Here is a 17,904-nt window from a genome sequence, read left to right as displayed (position 1 = left end):
ACACACACACACACACACACACACACACACACACACACACACACACACACAGTCCCAGAGCCAAAGCCCCCATGTCTTAGAGCTCTGGCCTGGCCTGTGGGATGCTTGCCTCACTGGATGAGCTCAGACCCTCCTAAACACACCCTACCCTCCACCTAGAGTCCAATCCTGGGCCTGAGAAAGCTGAGACCCGAGTGTGGACAGCTCCAAAAAATTCCCAGCTGCGTGTGTGTGACGTCTGACTGTGTGTATGTGTGTGTCACACATCTGTTTGTGTGTGAGAGAGCTGGGTGTCTACTTTGTAACCAACAGAAACATGTCCACACACACACACAAGCACACACATGCACACATGTAGAGCCCATAATGAGAGCAGAACAACAATGGGGAGAATTCAGTCAACTAGGATCAAGCCATTTTATTCTATGAAACTTGAAACTTTGTGAATTATAGGTTTGAATGCCTGTGTGTGTGTGTGTGTGTGTGTGTGTGTGTGTGTATGTGTGTGTGTACCTGTTCAGACAGTGAGCTGCTGTACTTCTTGGACATGCGTTTTCTCATGGTCTCTTTGACGGACTTGACCTTCTTCCCCAGAGAGATACGAGACGTGTTGGGAGACTTGACTACCTCCCGGTATACAGCCTCTGGATCCTTACTCTGAGAGAAGGAAGGAGGGAGAGTGGAAAGAGAAAACAGAGACAGAAAGAGAGAGAGAATGTGTTTGAGTCCACTTCTCTCAGCATTGCGCCCCCTCAACCCTGAGTCATCAGTAATGTGGTAGTACTTACATTGTGCTCTGAGCCTGCACTGACCACATGGAGTGACCTGTTGGACAGGTCAAACCCTCCAAAACTACATGTCCTCTGTTAAAGGGAGAGGAAGGAGAGCCAGAGAGAGAGTCAGAGAGAGAGAGAGAGAGAGAGAGAGAGTCAAAGAGAAGAGGAGAGTCAGAGAGAAAGAGAGAGTCAGAGAGAGAGAGTCAGAGAGAAAGAGTCAGAGAGAGAGAGAAAGAGAGAGAGAGTCAGAGAGAGCGAAAAAGAAAGAGAGAGAGAAAGAGAGAGAGGTAGGAAAGATTTTGAACGAGACAGAATTAAAATAAATTAGAATCTATTCAAATGACATCAACTCTCATCCATGCCCAGTATGAGTCAAATCACAATGATTCATGCTTGGCGGAGTCATAATGGCAACAGGATGATTCAGGGCTGTATGTTATATATGGGTTTGTGAGAGTTACCGCCTGGCTGTACGTGTATGTCATGTAATGGCCTCATATGGGACGGGCAACAGAAGTGACGTGATGTGAAACTGAAATGTATTTCTGTTTATTACATAATGTACATTAGTTATTGTGTGATCAAATTTAAACGAGATGTTTGATCATCCATGGAGAATTGAATGGGAGTCACTGTTATTCTGCAAGTTTATGTTACTTTAATGGGAAGCAAGCACAGAGTGAAATTAAATGAAATAATTTGGTTAGATGTGGTCACACTGAAATATAACAAACTATGGCCCAACGCAACCATTCCCTTGGGTTTAATTACGAAGGTAGGTTCTCTGGAAACACAAACATTGAGATATGAATACCTTTACACTGGGTTAGGTTATAGAAAGGGGAGGATTGGCGGGAGGTTAGGAGAGGTAACTTCTCACAGAAAATATAATGTATCAGACTGAGGGATATGCAGGGGGTTATCTAGATTCTCTCTCCATTTGATAAAGATAGAACCAGCCATGAGGGTATGAGGAAGTTATTGCGGAGGAGAATGATAGGTTGTTTTATAATTGAACTAGCTTTGACCTCCAGGCCTCTCTTTGGGTTAGAATTGTACTAAGAAGCAAAAGCACTGATGCATACACACCCCATATATAGTATCTCAGGTAGTGAAGTGTTACTAATTAAATCTGCTCTTCCCGTTACAGGGCATTCCTAATTTACGCTAGCAGTTTCCGACAACAGTCCCAGGTTTCGTTTCATCCTTGAGATGACTTGTTTTATGGTATGTGTGAGACCCCCGTCTCTATCGTGTCCATATCCGCAGTTCCAAAGTGTGGCAAAGAGAAGCAATTGAGAAGGCGTCCAAAAAGAAGTCTACAGATGGAGCGATGCTGGTGGATATATTCAATGGAATGGTCATGCACTCAGAAAACCATCTTCCACATGACAGTAAAAAAATAAAAAGAAAGAGAAAGAAAATTCCACTACATCTGTAACCATGCCGACGAAGGCACGATCAAAAAGATAAAACCCCAAAAAAGAGAACTGAAGGAATGAATAAAAATGTCTATGGATGAAGAACCACATCCAATGATTGACAAGTGAAAGCCAGTATTCAGGCTTCTTCAAGGCTGCAGAATATCTCTGTTTAACTTCACTGTGTCGATCTAGATTCTCTTTCAGTAGGATTCCTACTATCAACACTAAAACTTCCATGCTAGATTTGTATTGACATGTGATCAAACTTTCACACACTGACCAAACCTTATCATTACATCTGTCTCAATGATATGTGGAGGCTTGTTTGGCCTGGCCAGTCCAGACCATCTAGCTGGGCTTATGGCCACTGTCACAGTCCCAGATCTTTTTCCTTTTCTTTCACACTGAGCTGGAAAAGAGATCACTCTGTTCCCCTTCTACTGAACCCAGACACACAGAGGAGAGAGAAGCTAAGAGGAGGGAGGGATAGAAAAGGATGGAGAAAGCTAGAAAGAAGAAACGAGAGAGAATGTGTCTGTCAAGTGTGTCTGTCAGCCCCTGAGCAGTGACCCAACACAACTGTGTCTCTGTCTCTTCCACAACCGTGTCTCTGTCTCTTCAGTCTGTTCTGACTCAGCAGACTCCCGACAGGGTTTGGGCTGGGTGACATTTTCAAATGCCAGTTATACATCCTCTGCTGTTACACTGGTATCCACTGTTAACCTCCTAAGTGGAACACCCCATTACTATTTCATTTCACATTCAAATGAACTAAGACGCCAAAAGCTTTCATATTTAAAGATTGTGTAATGTTCTGTTTCTTTATGGAGTCTCTGTTAAACTACCCTTCTTGCTGGATTAAAGCAGAGAAGAAGGAAACATCATCCACCCTGTGTCTGTATCTAAGCCTCAGGGTTACTCTGCAGCCTTGGAGGTGCCTTGGTCCGCCTGGCCAGGCGGAGGCGCTGCCTAGCCCGCCCCCGCCCTGCTGTACAGTAGAACTCACAGACTTCTGCTGGATGCGTAAGAGCACGCGCTTGGTGCAGCGGTCCACGCTGGCCGCCCACTTCCTGTCCGCCTCCCTGTCCTCCTCCAATAGGCAGCGGCGTTCGGCACGGCTGAGGGTGACGGGCCGGACCAGCTGGGCCCAGTTGAGGTGGCCGTAGAGGCTGCGCTCCACCACGTACGTAATATTCAGTTCGCTCACCGCCGTCCGGCCACGGAGCCTGCGAGGGGGGAATGCCCAGCCCCCACACCCCCCTCCACCCAGCGTACCACCTTTAGCCTTGGCCAGGTCACAGCGGGCGGGGGGCGAGGGGGAGGAACAGGAGGAGGGCACCCCTGGTGTTTTGACACAGTTCCGGGAGCGCTGGTAGAGCAGGTGTTTGGTGGAGTAGGCATAATTGGGGTCAGGCTTCCTGAGCCAGCTGGTGTGGTGACGGGCGTGTTTGGGGCTACCTTGGGAGACATCATCGAGGGCAACAAGGAGGCAGGGCTGGGGGTGTGGTTTGGGGCGTGGCCGGGTGAGGCCGTAGAAACCGTAGAGTGTGTCATTACTTACCCCATGGGAGAGAGAGGTCAGGGCTTTCCGCATCTCGCCCTCCGTCATGGAGTGCGACACCTTCTCTTCGGCCTCGGCACCACAGCCGTCCAGCTCTGAGAACGAGGATCCACTACCTCCCACCCCGACGGCTCCCAAACCCTCAGGCCCAGCAGCGAGTCTCCTGGGAGGCCGGATGAGGCCGTGGGTGCTGCTGGACTTAGAGAAGGCCTTGACCAGCTTGTGTCCGGACCAGGTAGTGTCCAGGCTGCTGGTGGAAGGGGAGGTGGTCAGGCTGTCTGTGTCCCCATCCAGAGAGAGCTGGTCCTGGGTCAGGGAGGACATGGAGGCATCCTGGGGCAGGCTGGACTTCTTCAGGACCCCTGTGTACAAGGCTGTGTTGTCCTCACAGGTAGGGGATGCCTCCAAGCTCAGAGAATCTTCAGGGAGGAGAGGAACATCACATAATTTATCCATTACATAGTAACCTCAAAAAGAGCAAAAACACTTCTATCCCATTCACATTTCCACTGAATGTTTACAAAGTGCTGCGGAAAAATGGAATTTCTGTTACAGAATTTCTGTTACGAGATTTCTGAATATACAGTATGGAGTCCATACTAACTCAAACGGTGTATTCAGAAATCCCTATGGACATGTGCCGTACCTTCGGAGCCGTGTTTCTTGCCCTCTTCCACCTTGATGAGTTTCTTCCTGACGCGGCGGGTAGAGTTGACCAGCTTGTGGAGCCGTTTGAACTTCATTGAGTCCTCTGTCTGCTCATCATCAGACTGCTCCCGAGACTGAGAGGGAGAGAGGGGACGTCACAGGAAGTCCAAGACACACTGTCGTACAGGGACCCCCAGAACCCTAGCCATAGCCCAGTGACCCATATCCACACACAAGAGGGGTACTAGCCTACAAATCTATTAAGTCTTCAATTGCTCTTTTCCAACCTTTATGAAACAACATTGTGGTGTGGGTGTCATTCACTGAAGTCTTGAGGAAACTCACATCCCCATTCATTCATACACGTAAAGCACAGCGTTTTGGACGTAGGGTCACATGGTGACAGTTATGATGCACATTTTAGGATGGACATAGTTAGTGATTTGAGAGTATGGAGGGAGAGTTGGGGGGTTGGGGGAACATATATAGTACTGTAGGTCACATTGTAGGGCACATTGTAGGACACATTGTAGGACACATTGTAGGACATTTGCATTGCATGACATTTAATATTAAAAACATATTCAGGTCACATGAAAAAACGAGCCAAAACAACAAAAACCCTGAACCAGAGAGGACGATGAGGAGTTGCCACAGATATTCACCACAGATATTCAGGGAGCTTGGTATGTGTGGTGTGTGTGTCTAGATCAGGCTCTAGACTGAGTGCTGCCTGTTGGAATGAGCCTGGAGCTGTTTATTACCCAATAGACACTAAATGGAGGCTCCGTGGCATTGTGCTGAGGTACACAGAGCTCCATTATGAGTGTGTGTGTGTGTGTGTGGACTGTGGAGAGAGGAGGGAAGTTCAATTGGGCATTACGACGGCATTAAATATCTCTACAGTGGAGCAGAAACAGAGGGAACAATGATGTCACCAAATGGTTCATTAATATGATGATGATGTCACCAAATGCTTCATTAATATGATGATGATGTCACCAAATGCTTCATTACTATGATGATGATGTCACCAAATGCTTCATTACTATGATGATGATGTCGCCGGAAGCTTCATTAATATGATGATGATGTCACCAAATGCTTCATTACTATGATGATGTCACCAAATGCTTCATTAATATGATGATGATGATGTCACCAAATGCTTCATTACTATGATGATGATGTCACCAAATGCTTCATTACTATGATGATGATGTCACCAAATGCTTCATTAATATGATGATGAAGGCGCCGGAAGCTTCATTAATATGATGATGATGGCGCCGGAGGCTTCATTAATTTGATGATGATGGCACCGGAAGCTTCATTAATATGATGATGATGGCACCGGAGGCTTCATTAATATGATGATGATGGCACCGGAAGCTTCATTAATATGATGATGATGGCACCGGAAGCTTCATTAATATGATGATGATGGCGCCGGAGGCTTCATTAATATGATGATGATGTCACCAAATGCTTCATTAATATGATGATGATGGCACCGGAAGCTTCATTAATATGATGATGATGGCATCGGAGGCTTCATTAATATGATGATGATGGCGCCGGAAGCTTCATTAATATGATGATGATGGCACCGGAAGCTTCATTAATATGATGATGATGGCACCGGAAGCTTCATTAATATGATGATGATGGCGCCGGAGGCTTCATTAATATGATGATGATGGCGCCGGAGGCTTCATTAATATGATGATGATGGCGCCGGAAGCTTCATTAATATGATGAGGATGGCGCCGGAGGCTTCATTAATATGATGATGATGGCGCCGGAAGCTTCATTAATATGATGATGATGGCACCGCAGGCTTCATTAATATGATGATGATGATGATGGCGCCGGAAGCTTCATTAATATGATGATGATGGCGCCGGAAGCTTCATTAATATGATGATGATGGCGCCGGAAGCTTCATTAATATGATGATGATGGCACCGGAAGCTTCATTAATATGATGATGATGGCACCGGAAGCTTCATTAATATGATGATGATGGCGCCGGAAGCTTCATTAATATGATGATGATGGCACCGGAAGCTTCATTAATATGATGATGATGGCACCGGAGGCTTCATTAATATGATGATGATGGCACCGGAAGCTTCATTAATATGATGATGATGGCACCGGAAGCTTCCTTAATATGATGATGATGGCACCGGAAGCTTCATTAATATGATGATGATGGCACCGGAAGCTTCATTAATATGATGATGATGGCGCCGGAAGCTTCATTAATATGATGATGATGGCACCGGAAGCTTCATTAATATGATGTTGATGGCACCGGAGGCTTCCTTAATATGATGATGATGGCACCGGAAGCTTCATTAATATGATGATGATGGCGCCGGAAGCTTCATTAATATGATGATGATGGCGCCGGAAGCTTCATTAATATGATGATGATGGCGCCGGAGGCTTCATTAATATGATGATGATGGCGCCGGAAGCTTCATTAATATGATGAGGATGGCACCGGAGGCTTCATTAATATGATGATGATGGCGCCGGAAGCTTCATTAATATGATGATGATGGCACCGTAGGCTTCATTAATATGATGATGATGATGGCGCCGGAAGCTTCATTAATATGATGATGATGGCGCCGGAAGCTTCACTAATATGATGATGATGGCGCCGGAAGCTTCATTAATATGATGATGATGGCACCGGAAGCTTCATTAATATGATGATGATGGCACCGGAAGCTTCATTAATATGATGATGATGGCGCCGGAAGCTTCATTAATATGATGATGATGGCACCGGAAGCTTCATTAATATGATGATGATGGCACCGGAGGCTTCATTAATATGATGATGATGGCGCCGGAAGCTTCATTAATATGATGATGATGGCGCCGGAAGCTTCATTAATATGATGATGATGGCACCGGAAGCTTCATTAATATGATGATGATGGCACCGGAAGCTTCATTAATATGATGATGATGGCACCGGAAGCTTCATTAATATGATGATGATGGCACCGGAAGCTTCATTAATATGATGATGATGGCACCGGAAGCTTCATTAATATGATGATGATGGCGCCGGAAGCTTCATTAATATGATGATGATGGCACCGGAAGCTTCATTAATATGATGTTGATGGCACCGGAGGCTTCCTTAATATGATGATGATGGCACCGGAGGCTTCATTAATATGATGATGATGGCGCCGGAAGCTTCATTAATATGATGATGATGGCGCCGGAAGCTTCATTAATATGATGATGATGGCGCCGGAGGCTTCATTAATATGATGATGATGGCGCCGGAAGCTTCATTAACATGATGATGATGGCACCGGAGGCTTCATTAATATGATGATGATGTCACCAAATGCTTCATTAATATGATGATGATGTCACCAAATGCTTCATTACTATGATGATGATGTCGCCGGAAGCTTCATTAATATGATGATGATGTCACCAAATGCTTCATTACTATGATGATGATGTCGCCGGAAGCTTCATTAATATGATGATGATGTCACCAAATGCTTCATTACTATGATGATGATGTCACCAAATGCTTCATTACTATGATGATGATGTCACCAAATGCTTCATTACTATGATGATGATGTCACCAAATGCTTCATTACTATGATGATGATGTCACCAAATGCTTCATTACTATGATGATGTCACCAAATGCTTCATTAATATGATGATGATGTCACCAAATGCTTCATTACTATGATGATGTCACCAAATGCTTCATTAATATGATGATGATGTCACCAAATGCTTCATTAATATGATGATGATGTCACCAAATGCTTCATTAATATGATGATGATGTCACCAAATGCTTCATTACTATGATGATGATGTCACCAAATGCTTCATTACTATGATGATGATGATGTCACCAAATGCTTCATTAATATGATGATGATGTCACCAAATGCTTCATTAATATGATGATGATGTCACTAAATGCTTCATTAATATGATGATGATGGCACCGGAAGCTTCATTAATATGATGATGATGGCGCCGGAGGCTTCATTAATATGATGATGATGGCGCCGGAAGCTTTGGGGGTGCCTTGTAAGGATCCCCCTCTACCATCAGTTCTATTAGCCAACGTGCAATCATTGGATAACAAAATGGATGAGTGCCGATCAAGGCTATCCTACCAACATGACATTAAAAACTGTAATATCTTATGTTTCACTGAGTCGTGGCTGAACAACAACATGGATAACATACAGCTGGCTGGGTTCTGTGCATCGGAAAGATAGAACAGCTGCCTCCGGTAAGACAAGGGGTGGCGGTCTGTGTCTATTTGCAAATAACAGCAGTAAATAACAGCTGGTGCATGCTCAGGCCCCTCCTGTACTCCCTGTTCACTCGTGACTGCATGGCCAGGCACGACTCCAACACCATTATCAAGTTTGCTGATGACACAACAGTGGCCTGATCACCAACAGCGATGATACAGCCTATAGGGAGGAGGTCAGACACCTGGCTGTGTGGTGCCAGGACAACAACCTCTCCCTCAACGTGATCAAGACAAAGGAGATGATTGTGGACTACAGGAAAAGGAGGAGCGAGTACGCCCCCGTTCTCATCGAAGGGGCTGTAGTGGAGCAGGTTGAGAGCTTCAGGTTCCTTGGTGTCCACATCACCAACAAACTATCATGGTCCAAACACACCAAGACAGTTGTGAAGAGGGCATAACAAAGCCTCAGGAGACTGAAAAGATTTGGCATGGGTCCTCAGATCCTCAAAAGATTCTACAGCTGCACCATCAAGAGCATCACTGCCTGGTATGGCAAGGTGCTCTGGTCAGATGAAACCAAAATTGAACTTTTTGGCAACAATGCAAAACGTTATGTTTGGCGTAAAAGCAACACAGCTGAACACACCATCCCCACTGTCAAACATGGTGGTGGCAGCATCATGGTTTGGGCCTGCTTTTCTTCAGCAGGGACAGGGAAGATGGTTAAAATTGATGGGAAGATGGATGGAGCCAAATACAGGACCATTCTGGAAGAAAACCTGATGGAGTCTGCAAAAGACCTGAGACTGGGACGGAGATTTGTCTTCCAACAAGACAATGATCCAAAACATAAAGCAAAATCTACAATGGAATGGTTCAAAAATAAACATATCCAGGTGTTAGAATGGCCAAGTCAAAGTCCAGACCTGAATCCAATCGAGAATCTGTGGAAAGAACTGAAAACTGCTGTTCACAAATGCTCCAATCCAACCACACTGAGCTCGAGCTGTTTTGCAAGGAGGAATGGGAAAAAATTTCAGTCTCTCGATGTCCAAAACTGATAGAGACATACCCCAAGCGACTTACAGCTGTAATCGCAGTAAAAGGTGGCGCTACAAAGTATTAACTTAAGGGGGCTGAATAATTTTGCACGCCCAATTTTTCAGTTTTTGATTTGTTAAAAAAGTTTGAAATATCCAATAAATGTCGTTCCACTTCATGATTGTGTCCCACTTGTTGTTGATTCTTCACAAAAAAATACAGTTTTATATCTTTATGTTTGAAGCCTGAAATGTGTCAAAAGGTCGCAAAGTTTAAGGGGGCCGAATACTTTTGCAAGGCACTGTATGTGAGTAGGTGTTGTATAGGCACCATGTGATGTGATGAGATGAGTTTGTCACAGAGCTAGTTTGGCCGAGCTGCAGTCATTCTGGGGAAAATTCCTAATTTGTTGTTTTCTCCTCTGGTTTCCACAGCAACACTGGGTCGGGTCTGGTCACAGACAGCTGGTCCACTGTTAGAGCCAGGGCACACAAGTGCACACACACACACAAGTACACACAAGCGCACACACGCGCACAAAAAAATCTCCCAGCGTGTGAGAGAGCTTGAGTTAGTGCTCAGGCGAGTCTGACTGGGCTGTGTATATTAGGCCTGGAGAGACGCTCCTCTTAGTTTCTCTTAGCTTCCCCAACCTCCTCAAGATGACAGCTGCTGGCTTAGACCAAGCCTGAGTCTAGGGATACGCACGCACACGCACACACACACACACACACACACACACACACACACACACACACACACACACACACACACACACACACACACACACACACACACACACACACACACACACACACAGCAGAGGTTAACAGCTGAGGGAGGGATGGCTTTAACAACTGGCTCTAGAAGACACCTTCCATAGGGCTATGAGGGCGCACCGGTACCTAGTTGACACCAGGACCTCGACATTCCCCTGGACCTTCTCAGTCAGAATGATGGCTTTCTGCACCATGGGAGCTCTGTGACCTGCACATTACCCATAAATCACTCTGGCGTCCCATCAGAGCCCTCTTCCCACCACTAGTCTCAGGGGTGCGTGCTCCACACTTCATTCCTCTGTCGACAGCAGAACCCGACGACGAGGCCGGGGTCGAACCCTCTCATTTTGTTTTTGACAACCTCTCAGCTTGTAAACCCCAGAACGCCTCCCCCTCACCCCAGGACCCCTTAAAACCACTGTCCTCCCTCTACCCTAACCATACACATCTGGCTGGAATACTCTTCTGATAGTTTCCACCGCTCCAGAGGACATTACAGAGTTGTGTCTTCAGAGACTGTGCTGTAATAACAGGTCTCTGTGTGTTTGTGTGTTTGTGTGTGTGTGTGTGTGTGTGTGTGTGTGTGTGTGTGTGTGTGTGTGTGTGTGTGCCCGCTGCAGTTTGGAACCAGACCTGACTGAATCCTCCTCCAACAAGGATCATTACTGAGGTACACATAGGACATTACTGGAGTGTGTATGTTATTATTCTGGGTTATTCACTATTGCGGTGGGTGTTGGTGTTGAAGTGTGCGTATTGTTGCAGAGTCAGAGTGAGCCATTCTTAGGCAAGACAGTCCCGGAGGACAGCAGGGGGCGAAAGCGAGGCAGCATAGATTTGATCATACAGAAGAGAAAGCAGTGCTTCAATGAGTGGTCAAGGAAGACAGTTGAATGAAATGCATAATGTTGTGTTGTTTGTATTAGTCAATACCTGCAGCGGTGCGCCGCTGATGAATACATATAGGGGAAACGCTGCTCTGGTACAGTAGGGTCGTTAAGAAGAACGCAAGAAAGACACCTCTGCCGCAACATAGCCCGGGTGGGGGGAGGTGAGGAGGGGCTGACAATGACATAGTCCCTTAGACGCAGCCCTGAGGGACACCAACGTCTGGAACACGACACAATCAACCAGTGGTGCAGTCAGCGACCCCTCATTGGAACAACGTCAACTCACACACACACACGCCATGCACACACACACCGTCATTATCAGCTTTGAGTCTTGCTGCAGAAATCTTGGTGTGGTCGAGCATACATGGTGCACATACAAACTAAACCAGATCTAAAACGACCAGTAAAAACTGGTGCAAACCCGAAAGCAGTTCCCTGCCTCACAAAAATACAGAAAAAACATTGAAATTTAATTGAGCTAAGCAATTGAGTGTGACTTGTTACTCACCGCTTTAGGCATTTAGGACAGCAGACTTGTGCTTTTACCATTCCCAGGTCAGTGTAAAAAGCATGCATCAGGCTGGCCCTGTCCCATCTAGTCCCAGGTTAGTCACACGGCATATCCAGAGAGAGACACGCACAGTCACACAACATACACACTCACAGCATTGACACACACTCACTCTGACACACTCCCTGCAGCTCGTTGGCAAAGGCCGCTCTGCAGAATGAAAGCGATGGGAGAGTGAGAGCGAGCAGGCTGCTGGTGCTATTGAGCAGCAGCAGAGAGAAAAGGCATGTTGTGCCTGGAGGAGAGAGGAGAACAATCCCAGCGTTTGAGCCCCTGACCCTGCTTTGGCCCCCACATCTCTAATGGCCAGCCCTGGAATGTGGGCGCTCTCTCTCTCTCTGCTCCAGGGGGGATGAGAGAGACGGAGAGACAGAGAGTGAGAGAACGATTGGAGAGGGAGCAGGGCAAGAGGACGGATATTTGGACAGAGCAACCACAGAGCTACACAGACGCACACACAAAGAAACACACAGACACACATAGCCATTTGAAAGATGGGGGATGACCTAATTCCATTTGAAGGTGGCGGACATTACCCCCGGCACACACCCCCAGGCCCAAAAGAGGGAAGATATTTCCTAAACGGATCCATTTTAAACTGATGTTTTATCAAGCAGAGCCCCCCCCCCCTCCTCATGCTGCGTTTCAGGGGCCTGAGGGGAGTGAGAGCTCTTTGTCCTCCCTCACTTCCTCTCTTCCTCCCTCCCTCCGGCGGCGCGTACAAACAGCCCTGAAGACAGGCAGAGTGTTTCTCCGAACAATACACCTCCAGTCATCCCCCTATCCTCTCTCCCTCTGTCTATCAGACATCCCATCCATCAATCCAGTTGGACAGGAAGCAGGCCTCTGGCAGCCGAGGGCATAGAGAGGGTTAACAGGGAGATTAGCCTGCTAGGGCCCTGTCTGTCTGCAGCTCCACATCAAAGGGCAGTCAGAGACAGACTGTACAGCAGGCCAGACTCAGACCCGGGGCTGTATCTCTGCATAATGCCTTACAACAGGCCTTTCTCCTTGAAGGAATCAATTTATTACTAGAAAGGAATAGGTTCAAGGAAAACTTTGCTTGCATGTGAAAACGGTTTGAAAGCCTGACAGAATTTTGTCCAGAATGTCCACAGATCAGCATAAAGATGAGTGACTCTCTAGTTTTGTGGCTTTTGTTCAAAATAAACAAGTTATACTGCAGAGTGACCGACACATTCTTTCTAATAAAAAATAATCTAATAAATAGCCCTTTTAGACCAAGTTAATCTGCTTGTGTGTGTGTGTGTGTGTGGTAGACTGATAAACATGTCTGCAGAAAATATTGTAGCCTAATATTGAAATGCTGCTGATTTATTGATTGTGTAATGCATGGATAAGTATAAGAAATATCAGGACAACTTCTCTCTTCAATTATGAATTTTTAATTAACACTCTGGATGGTAGTCCTACACAGCTGTGGATTGGATGACTCTTCTATCAAACCTGCATCCAAACCAATCTCAGGCTGTATAAACTAATTCTGTAGGCCCAAAGGATATATCTACATTCTATTTTGAACAAAAAATATTAAGCTACTATAATGACTTTTATAGAAATATACCATTGTTATGTGGTGATTTTAGGATGCTAAATAGTCAGCAAGTGCTGTGTGTTAGAAAGTGTTAGACATACCTTTAGTCTAAATCAATGTTTATCAAAGAGTGAAATAGGCTAGTTTGTAAAGTTTAAAAAGTGGACTATTCACTGCTCTCAGTCTGGCACGCGATGATCATCCCCCAAAATTCCTCCTGCTCAAATATTTGGTCAAGAGAAATTAGGAAAATATTTTGGAAAACCTCATAATGTTCTCTGAGTCCCTGGCGGTGTAGTGTGTTACTGATGGTAGGCTTTGTTACTTTGGTCCCAGCTCTCTGCAGGTCATTCACTAGGTTCCCCCGTGTGGTTCTGGGATTTTTGCTCACCGTTCTTGTGATCATTTTGACCCCACGGGGTGAGATCTTGCGTGGAGCCACAGATTGAGGGAGATTATCAGTGGTCTTGTATGTCTTCCATTTCCTAATAATTGCTCCCACAGTTGATTTATTCAAACCAAGCTGCTTACCTATTGCAGATTCAGTCTTTCCAGCCTGGTGCAGGTCTACAATTTTGTTTCTGGTGTCCTTTGACAGCTCTTTGGTCTTGGCCATAGTGGAGTGTGACTGTTTGAGTTTGTGGACAGGTGTCATTTATACAGATAACAAGTTTAAACAGGTGCCATTAATACAGGTAATGAGTGGAGGACAGAGGAGCCTCTTAAAGAAGACGTTACAGGTCTGTGAGAGCCAGAAATCTTGCTTGTTTGTAGGTGACCAAATACTTATTTTCCACCATAATTTGTGAATAAATTCTTTAAAAATCCTACAATGTGACTTTCTGGATTTTTTTTCTCATTTTGTCTGTCATAGTTGAAGTGTACCTATGATGAAAATTACAGGCCTCTCTCATCTTTTTAACATGCACAATTGGTGGCTGACTAAATACTTTTTTGCCCCACTGTATATGTCATTATGAAAATACTATCCTGTACACCACAAATATTTTAAATACAACCGGAAATGCACAGACAAGTCAAAACAATTTTGCTGGCTTACGTTTTTAATAATTTGGATCCATTTGGGTTGGATACAGACCCGACCCAATTTTGAATCTGATTCTCTCTCAACTCTGACATGTTTTGGGTCGGACCTGGTTCACCTTGGATCCGGATCGGATATAGATTTTCAAGCGAAATGACCCGATCCTATTGGGGCCGGGTAGGAATTTCACGGATCCAATTCGGTTCGGATCTCAATTTTGGGATCCGAGAAGACCTCTAGCTTGGTGTCAAGGCTGTGGCGGCACCATGCTAAAGCAGACGTCTTCAGAGCAAAAGACACTGTCAGCTAATTAATATGAAATAGGAATTGTAGCATGCTAGACATTACAGTACAGATGTCAAGGCTGCCGATCATTCAGAGGGAAGGGAGCGTTCAGCCCCAGCTATTAGCAATTGGGTTTCCACGGCAACACATATGTGCATAGAAATAGTTGGGCATTCAAGTTGGTGTTTTTGTGGTTGGTGTCGATTACCATCTTCACAGGAAGATGTGGGTCTGTGAGTTTGTATGTCCGTGCACACACACACACACACACACACACACACACACACAGTCCTCCATTCAGCCTGTCAGCCCACATGTCCTTCCCCTGTGATCTATCTTATACACACACACACACACACATAGCCTACAGCAGCGCAAGGCTAAACCCAAGAGGAAAACAGAGCTTGCTTTGACCCAGCAGGACAGAAGCGTTTGATTTGAACCATCATCAGTACAGTACCACTGGTTCCCATCTCAAAATAACCACTCACATCCGTCCTGGGGATTCATACAACAACATGCAATATGAGGCTGTGTTCTGGGACCTGTCACTAAACCCCATGGTCTGGAAGGACACTTCAGGACTGGGAGGTCCAGAGCCTGCTCTCCACTGACCACAGCTGGTCATCTGGACAGATACTTTCAGCACTGACTTAAAGGGACATTTTACTCAAAAACGATATTTTGGTATTTGTTTCATTAGTCCACTATTGATACAGTCCCAAAATGTTTTGCATGTCAGCAGTCAAGTAGGCAAGATATTGGACTTTTCAGAAGAAAGGTGTCTCCAGCCAAATCATCATATGATGCAAAACACATCATCATGATGATTGAGACATTTTTCTTCTCAAAAGTCCAATATCTTGACTGCTGACATGCAAAACACTAAATACCAAAAGATAGTTTTTGAGTGATACTCCCCTTTAAGATGGAAGAAGGGGGAAAAGATACAGGGTGGAATCAGGACTGGGGCTGGACGGAAATCAGTTCCTAGTTCAGAGTTCATCTTTAAGGACGACATTAAAGCGTTCTATAACCTTCATTAGTAATTTTTCCTCTTCACTGCATAATCCAGGGAGGGGATGCATGCACTGATCAACCCAATCCCAGTCTCACAGTCTGCACTACACACAGAGTTGGGTGTCAACACACACGGGATGCTGGGGTATGCCATTAATTAATATCCAGGTTAGTTAGGGAAGGGACGTCACAGCTACTGGACTCATACATGTGTCCTCACACACACAAATACCCACTCCAAGGTAACATATACACACACACAGACATAATTCCAACATGAAACAAAACAAAGACGGCTGCTCCTCTGTGGGGCTTTGATCCTGAGGTGTTTGGGGTCACGGGGTGAGAGGTGAAAGTTCAGTCAAAGGTCAGAAGTACTTACTTTGCAGTTTGAGGACTGGTTTAGATTGGGAGTGGATCCATCAGTCCACTCTGCAGTGTCAGTACTGCTGGACTGTCTGCTATGGTTCTCATACTCCTTCAGCTATAGGAGAACAAGAGTTTAGAGAGAGGGCAGGGGATAATGGCCCACTCTCACTATAGAAACAGCTACCCCTCCACACACACAACCAAACCAACACCAAGACACAATGTAGATACAAACGTAGAACACACACACATACACAGGTCACAGGCCAACATAAGTGAGTTCCAACGAAACAAATACAAGACAAGACAACTGTTCACAAAGGCTGCTCCTTGATTCCCGAGTCTGATTTGTTTGAGTGTCAGTCACAGTGGAGGAGAGTAAAAGTCAGACCAGCACCCAATAACACACCAGAGATACAGGAAGAGCTGGAGGAGAATCAACGTCTGCCTTGTGGAGAGAGACCTACAGTAATTCTACAAGACTGCAGTCACCCACGTCATTCTCTCATTTACAGTTACCACAGAGTGGGAGAGGGAGGATGAGAGGAGAGGAGGAAGAAGAGAGGAAGAGAACAGAGAACAGCAGAACAAATGACCGGGAGAGATGAGAAAAAGTGAAGACGAATTTGACAAACAACCAGATGAACATAGACAGAGAAAGGAGAGAAGAGGAGACAAGAGGGACCACTGAATGCCACTCCAGCCACCACATCCACCCAGAGGACAAATCCAGAATGCACCACTCTAACCACCCACCAGGGGGGGCTACTGAGCTAACATGTCCAGCTATCCCTACAGCATGAACAGGACCACACACATCCCCCCAGGTGGCAGGCGCCCTTGGCCAGGGTCTGGGGCAGCATGAGTGTGTTTGTGTGTAAAAAAGAGCAATGCAAGGTTATTATAAAAGCCAAATGAATGATTAGTAAGAGTAAGTCGTTTTAGTAAAAGCTGGATATGGAGCTTGGTGGATGAAGCAGGAGAGAGGGCAGGTTTGGAGCCGGGCGAGCCCACGATGCAGTGATGGAGCTGGGGCTTGGGGTCAGCTTGAGGGTGGGGTGGAGGTCCTCTCCAGGGCCTGGGTGGGGGTCTGTCTGAGAGGGAGAGTGGGGGTAGGGCGTACAGGGTGGGTTAGAGGGTTCCTACCCGAGCTAAAGCCTCTTCCACAGTGATCATTTTCTCCTTCACCATCATCATCAGCTGGATGCGCTCTTCATCACTCATGGTGATCTCACTGGCCACATAGCCTATGTCCTCTCCTAGACAAAGGTCAGAGAAAGTCAATGGTCAGGGCTAAAGTCAGAGAATTATAAAACAGCTGGGGCATAACATAGAGTATTATGGAATAACATGAAAAATGGGCCAAAAATAAGTAATTCCCAGATAATAAATATGATATTAGAATTGAACAATGTAATTTCCATGAAAATAACACACGATATAACAAAGTGTAATAATGTCATACCTTTTGACGTCTGCTGCATGACTCCCTTCTGAGACGTCTTGCGGAAATTCTGCCAGAAGGATTTGTTCTTCTTCTTATTGTCCCATTTACCTAGGAGGAACAGAGAGAGAGAGAGATATTCAGTCAGACAACACTACGACACACACTCACAGACACCCAGACACATCAAAAGGACCCAGTGTTTAAGAGAGAGCAT

General features: G+C 45.6%; 1 protein-coding gene across 25 annotated transcripts in view; it reads right to left on the bottom strand.

Annotated features, from left to right (window-relative positions):
• sash1a (SAM and SH3 domain containing 1a) overlaps positions 1–17,904 on the bottom strand; it is a 290,257-nt gene that overhangs the window by 20,344 nt on the left and 252,009 nt on the right. For 8 of the 25 annotated variants that reach the window (XM_021600731.3, XM_090233027.1, XM_090233021.1 and 5 more), the window contains exons 6-12: positions 17,709–17,798; positions 17,390–17,502; positions 16,257–16,358; positions 4,408–4,543; positions 3,762–4,180; positions 789–863; positions 514–657 (exon numbers count right to left, since the gene is read on the bottom strand). In XM_021600731.3, the coding sequence (XP_021456406.3) occupies positions 514–657; positions 789–863; positions 3,762–4,180; positions 4,408–4,543; positions 16,257–16,358; positions 17,390–17,502; positions 17,709–17,798 (1,079 nt within the window). Of the gene's footprint in view, positions 1–513; positions 658–788; positions 864–3,206; positions 4,181–4,407; positions 4,544–11,906; positions 12,289–16,256; positions 16,359–17,389; positions 17,503–17,708; positions 17,799–17,904 lie in introns of those variants that run through there. The other 17 variants (XM_090233014.1, XM_090233028.1, XM_090233023.1 and 14 more) reach the window with 5 other exon arrangements.

This window comes from Oncorhynchus mykiss, chromosome 4 (genome assembly GCF_057628025.1).
Source record: "Oncorhynchus mykiss isolate SJ-2025 chromosome 4, ASM5762802v1, whole genome shotgun sequence".
Lineage (NCBI taxonomy): Eukaryota > Metazoa > Chordata > Actinopteri > Salmoniformes > Salmonidae > Oncorhynchus > Oncorhynchus mykiss.
Note: the sequence above shows the minus strand (reverse complement) of the source record. Positions and strands in the feature narration are given on the sequence as shown.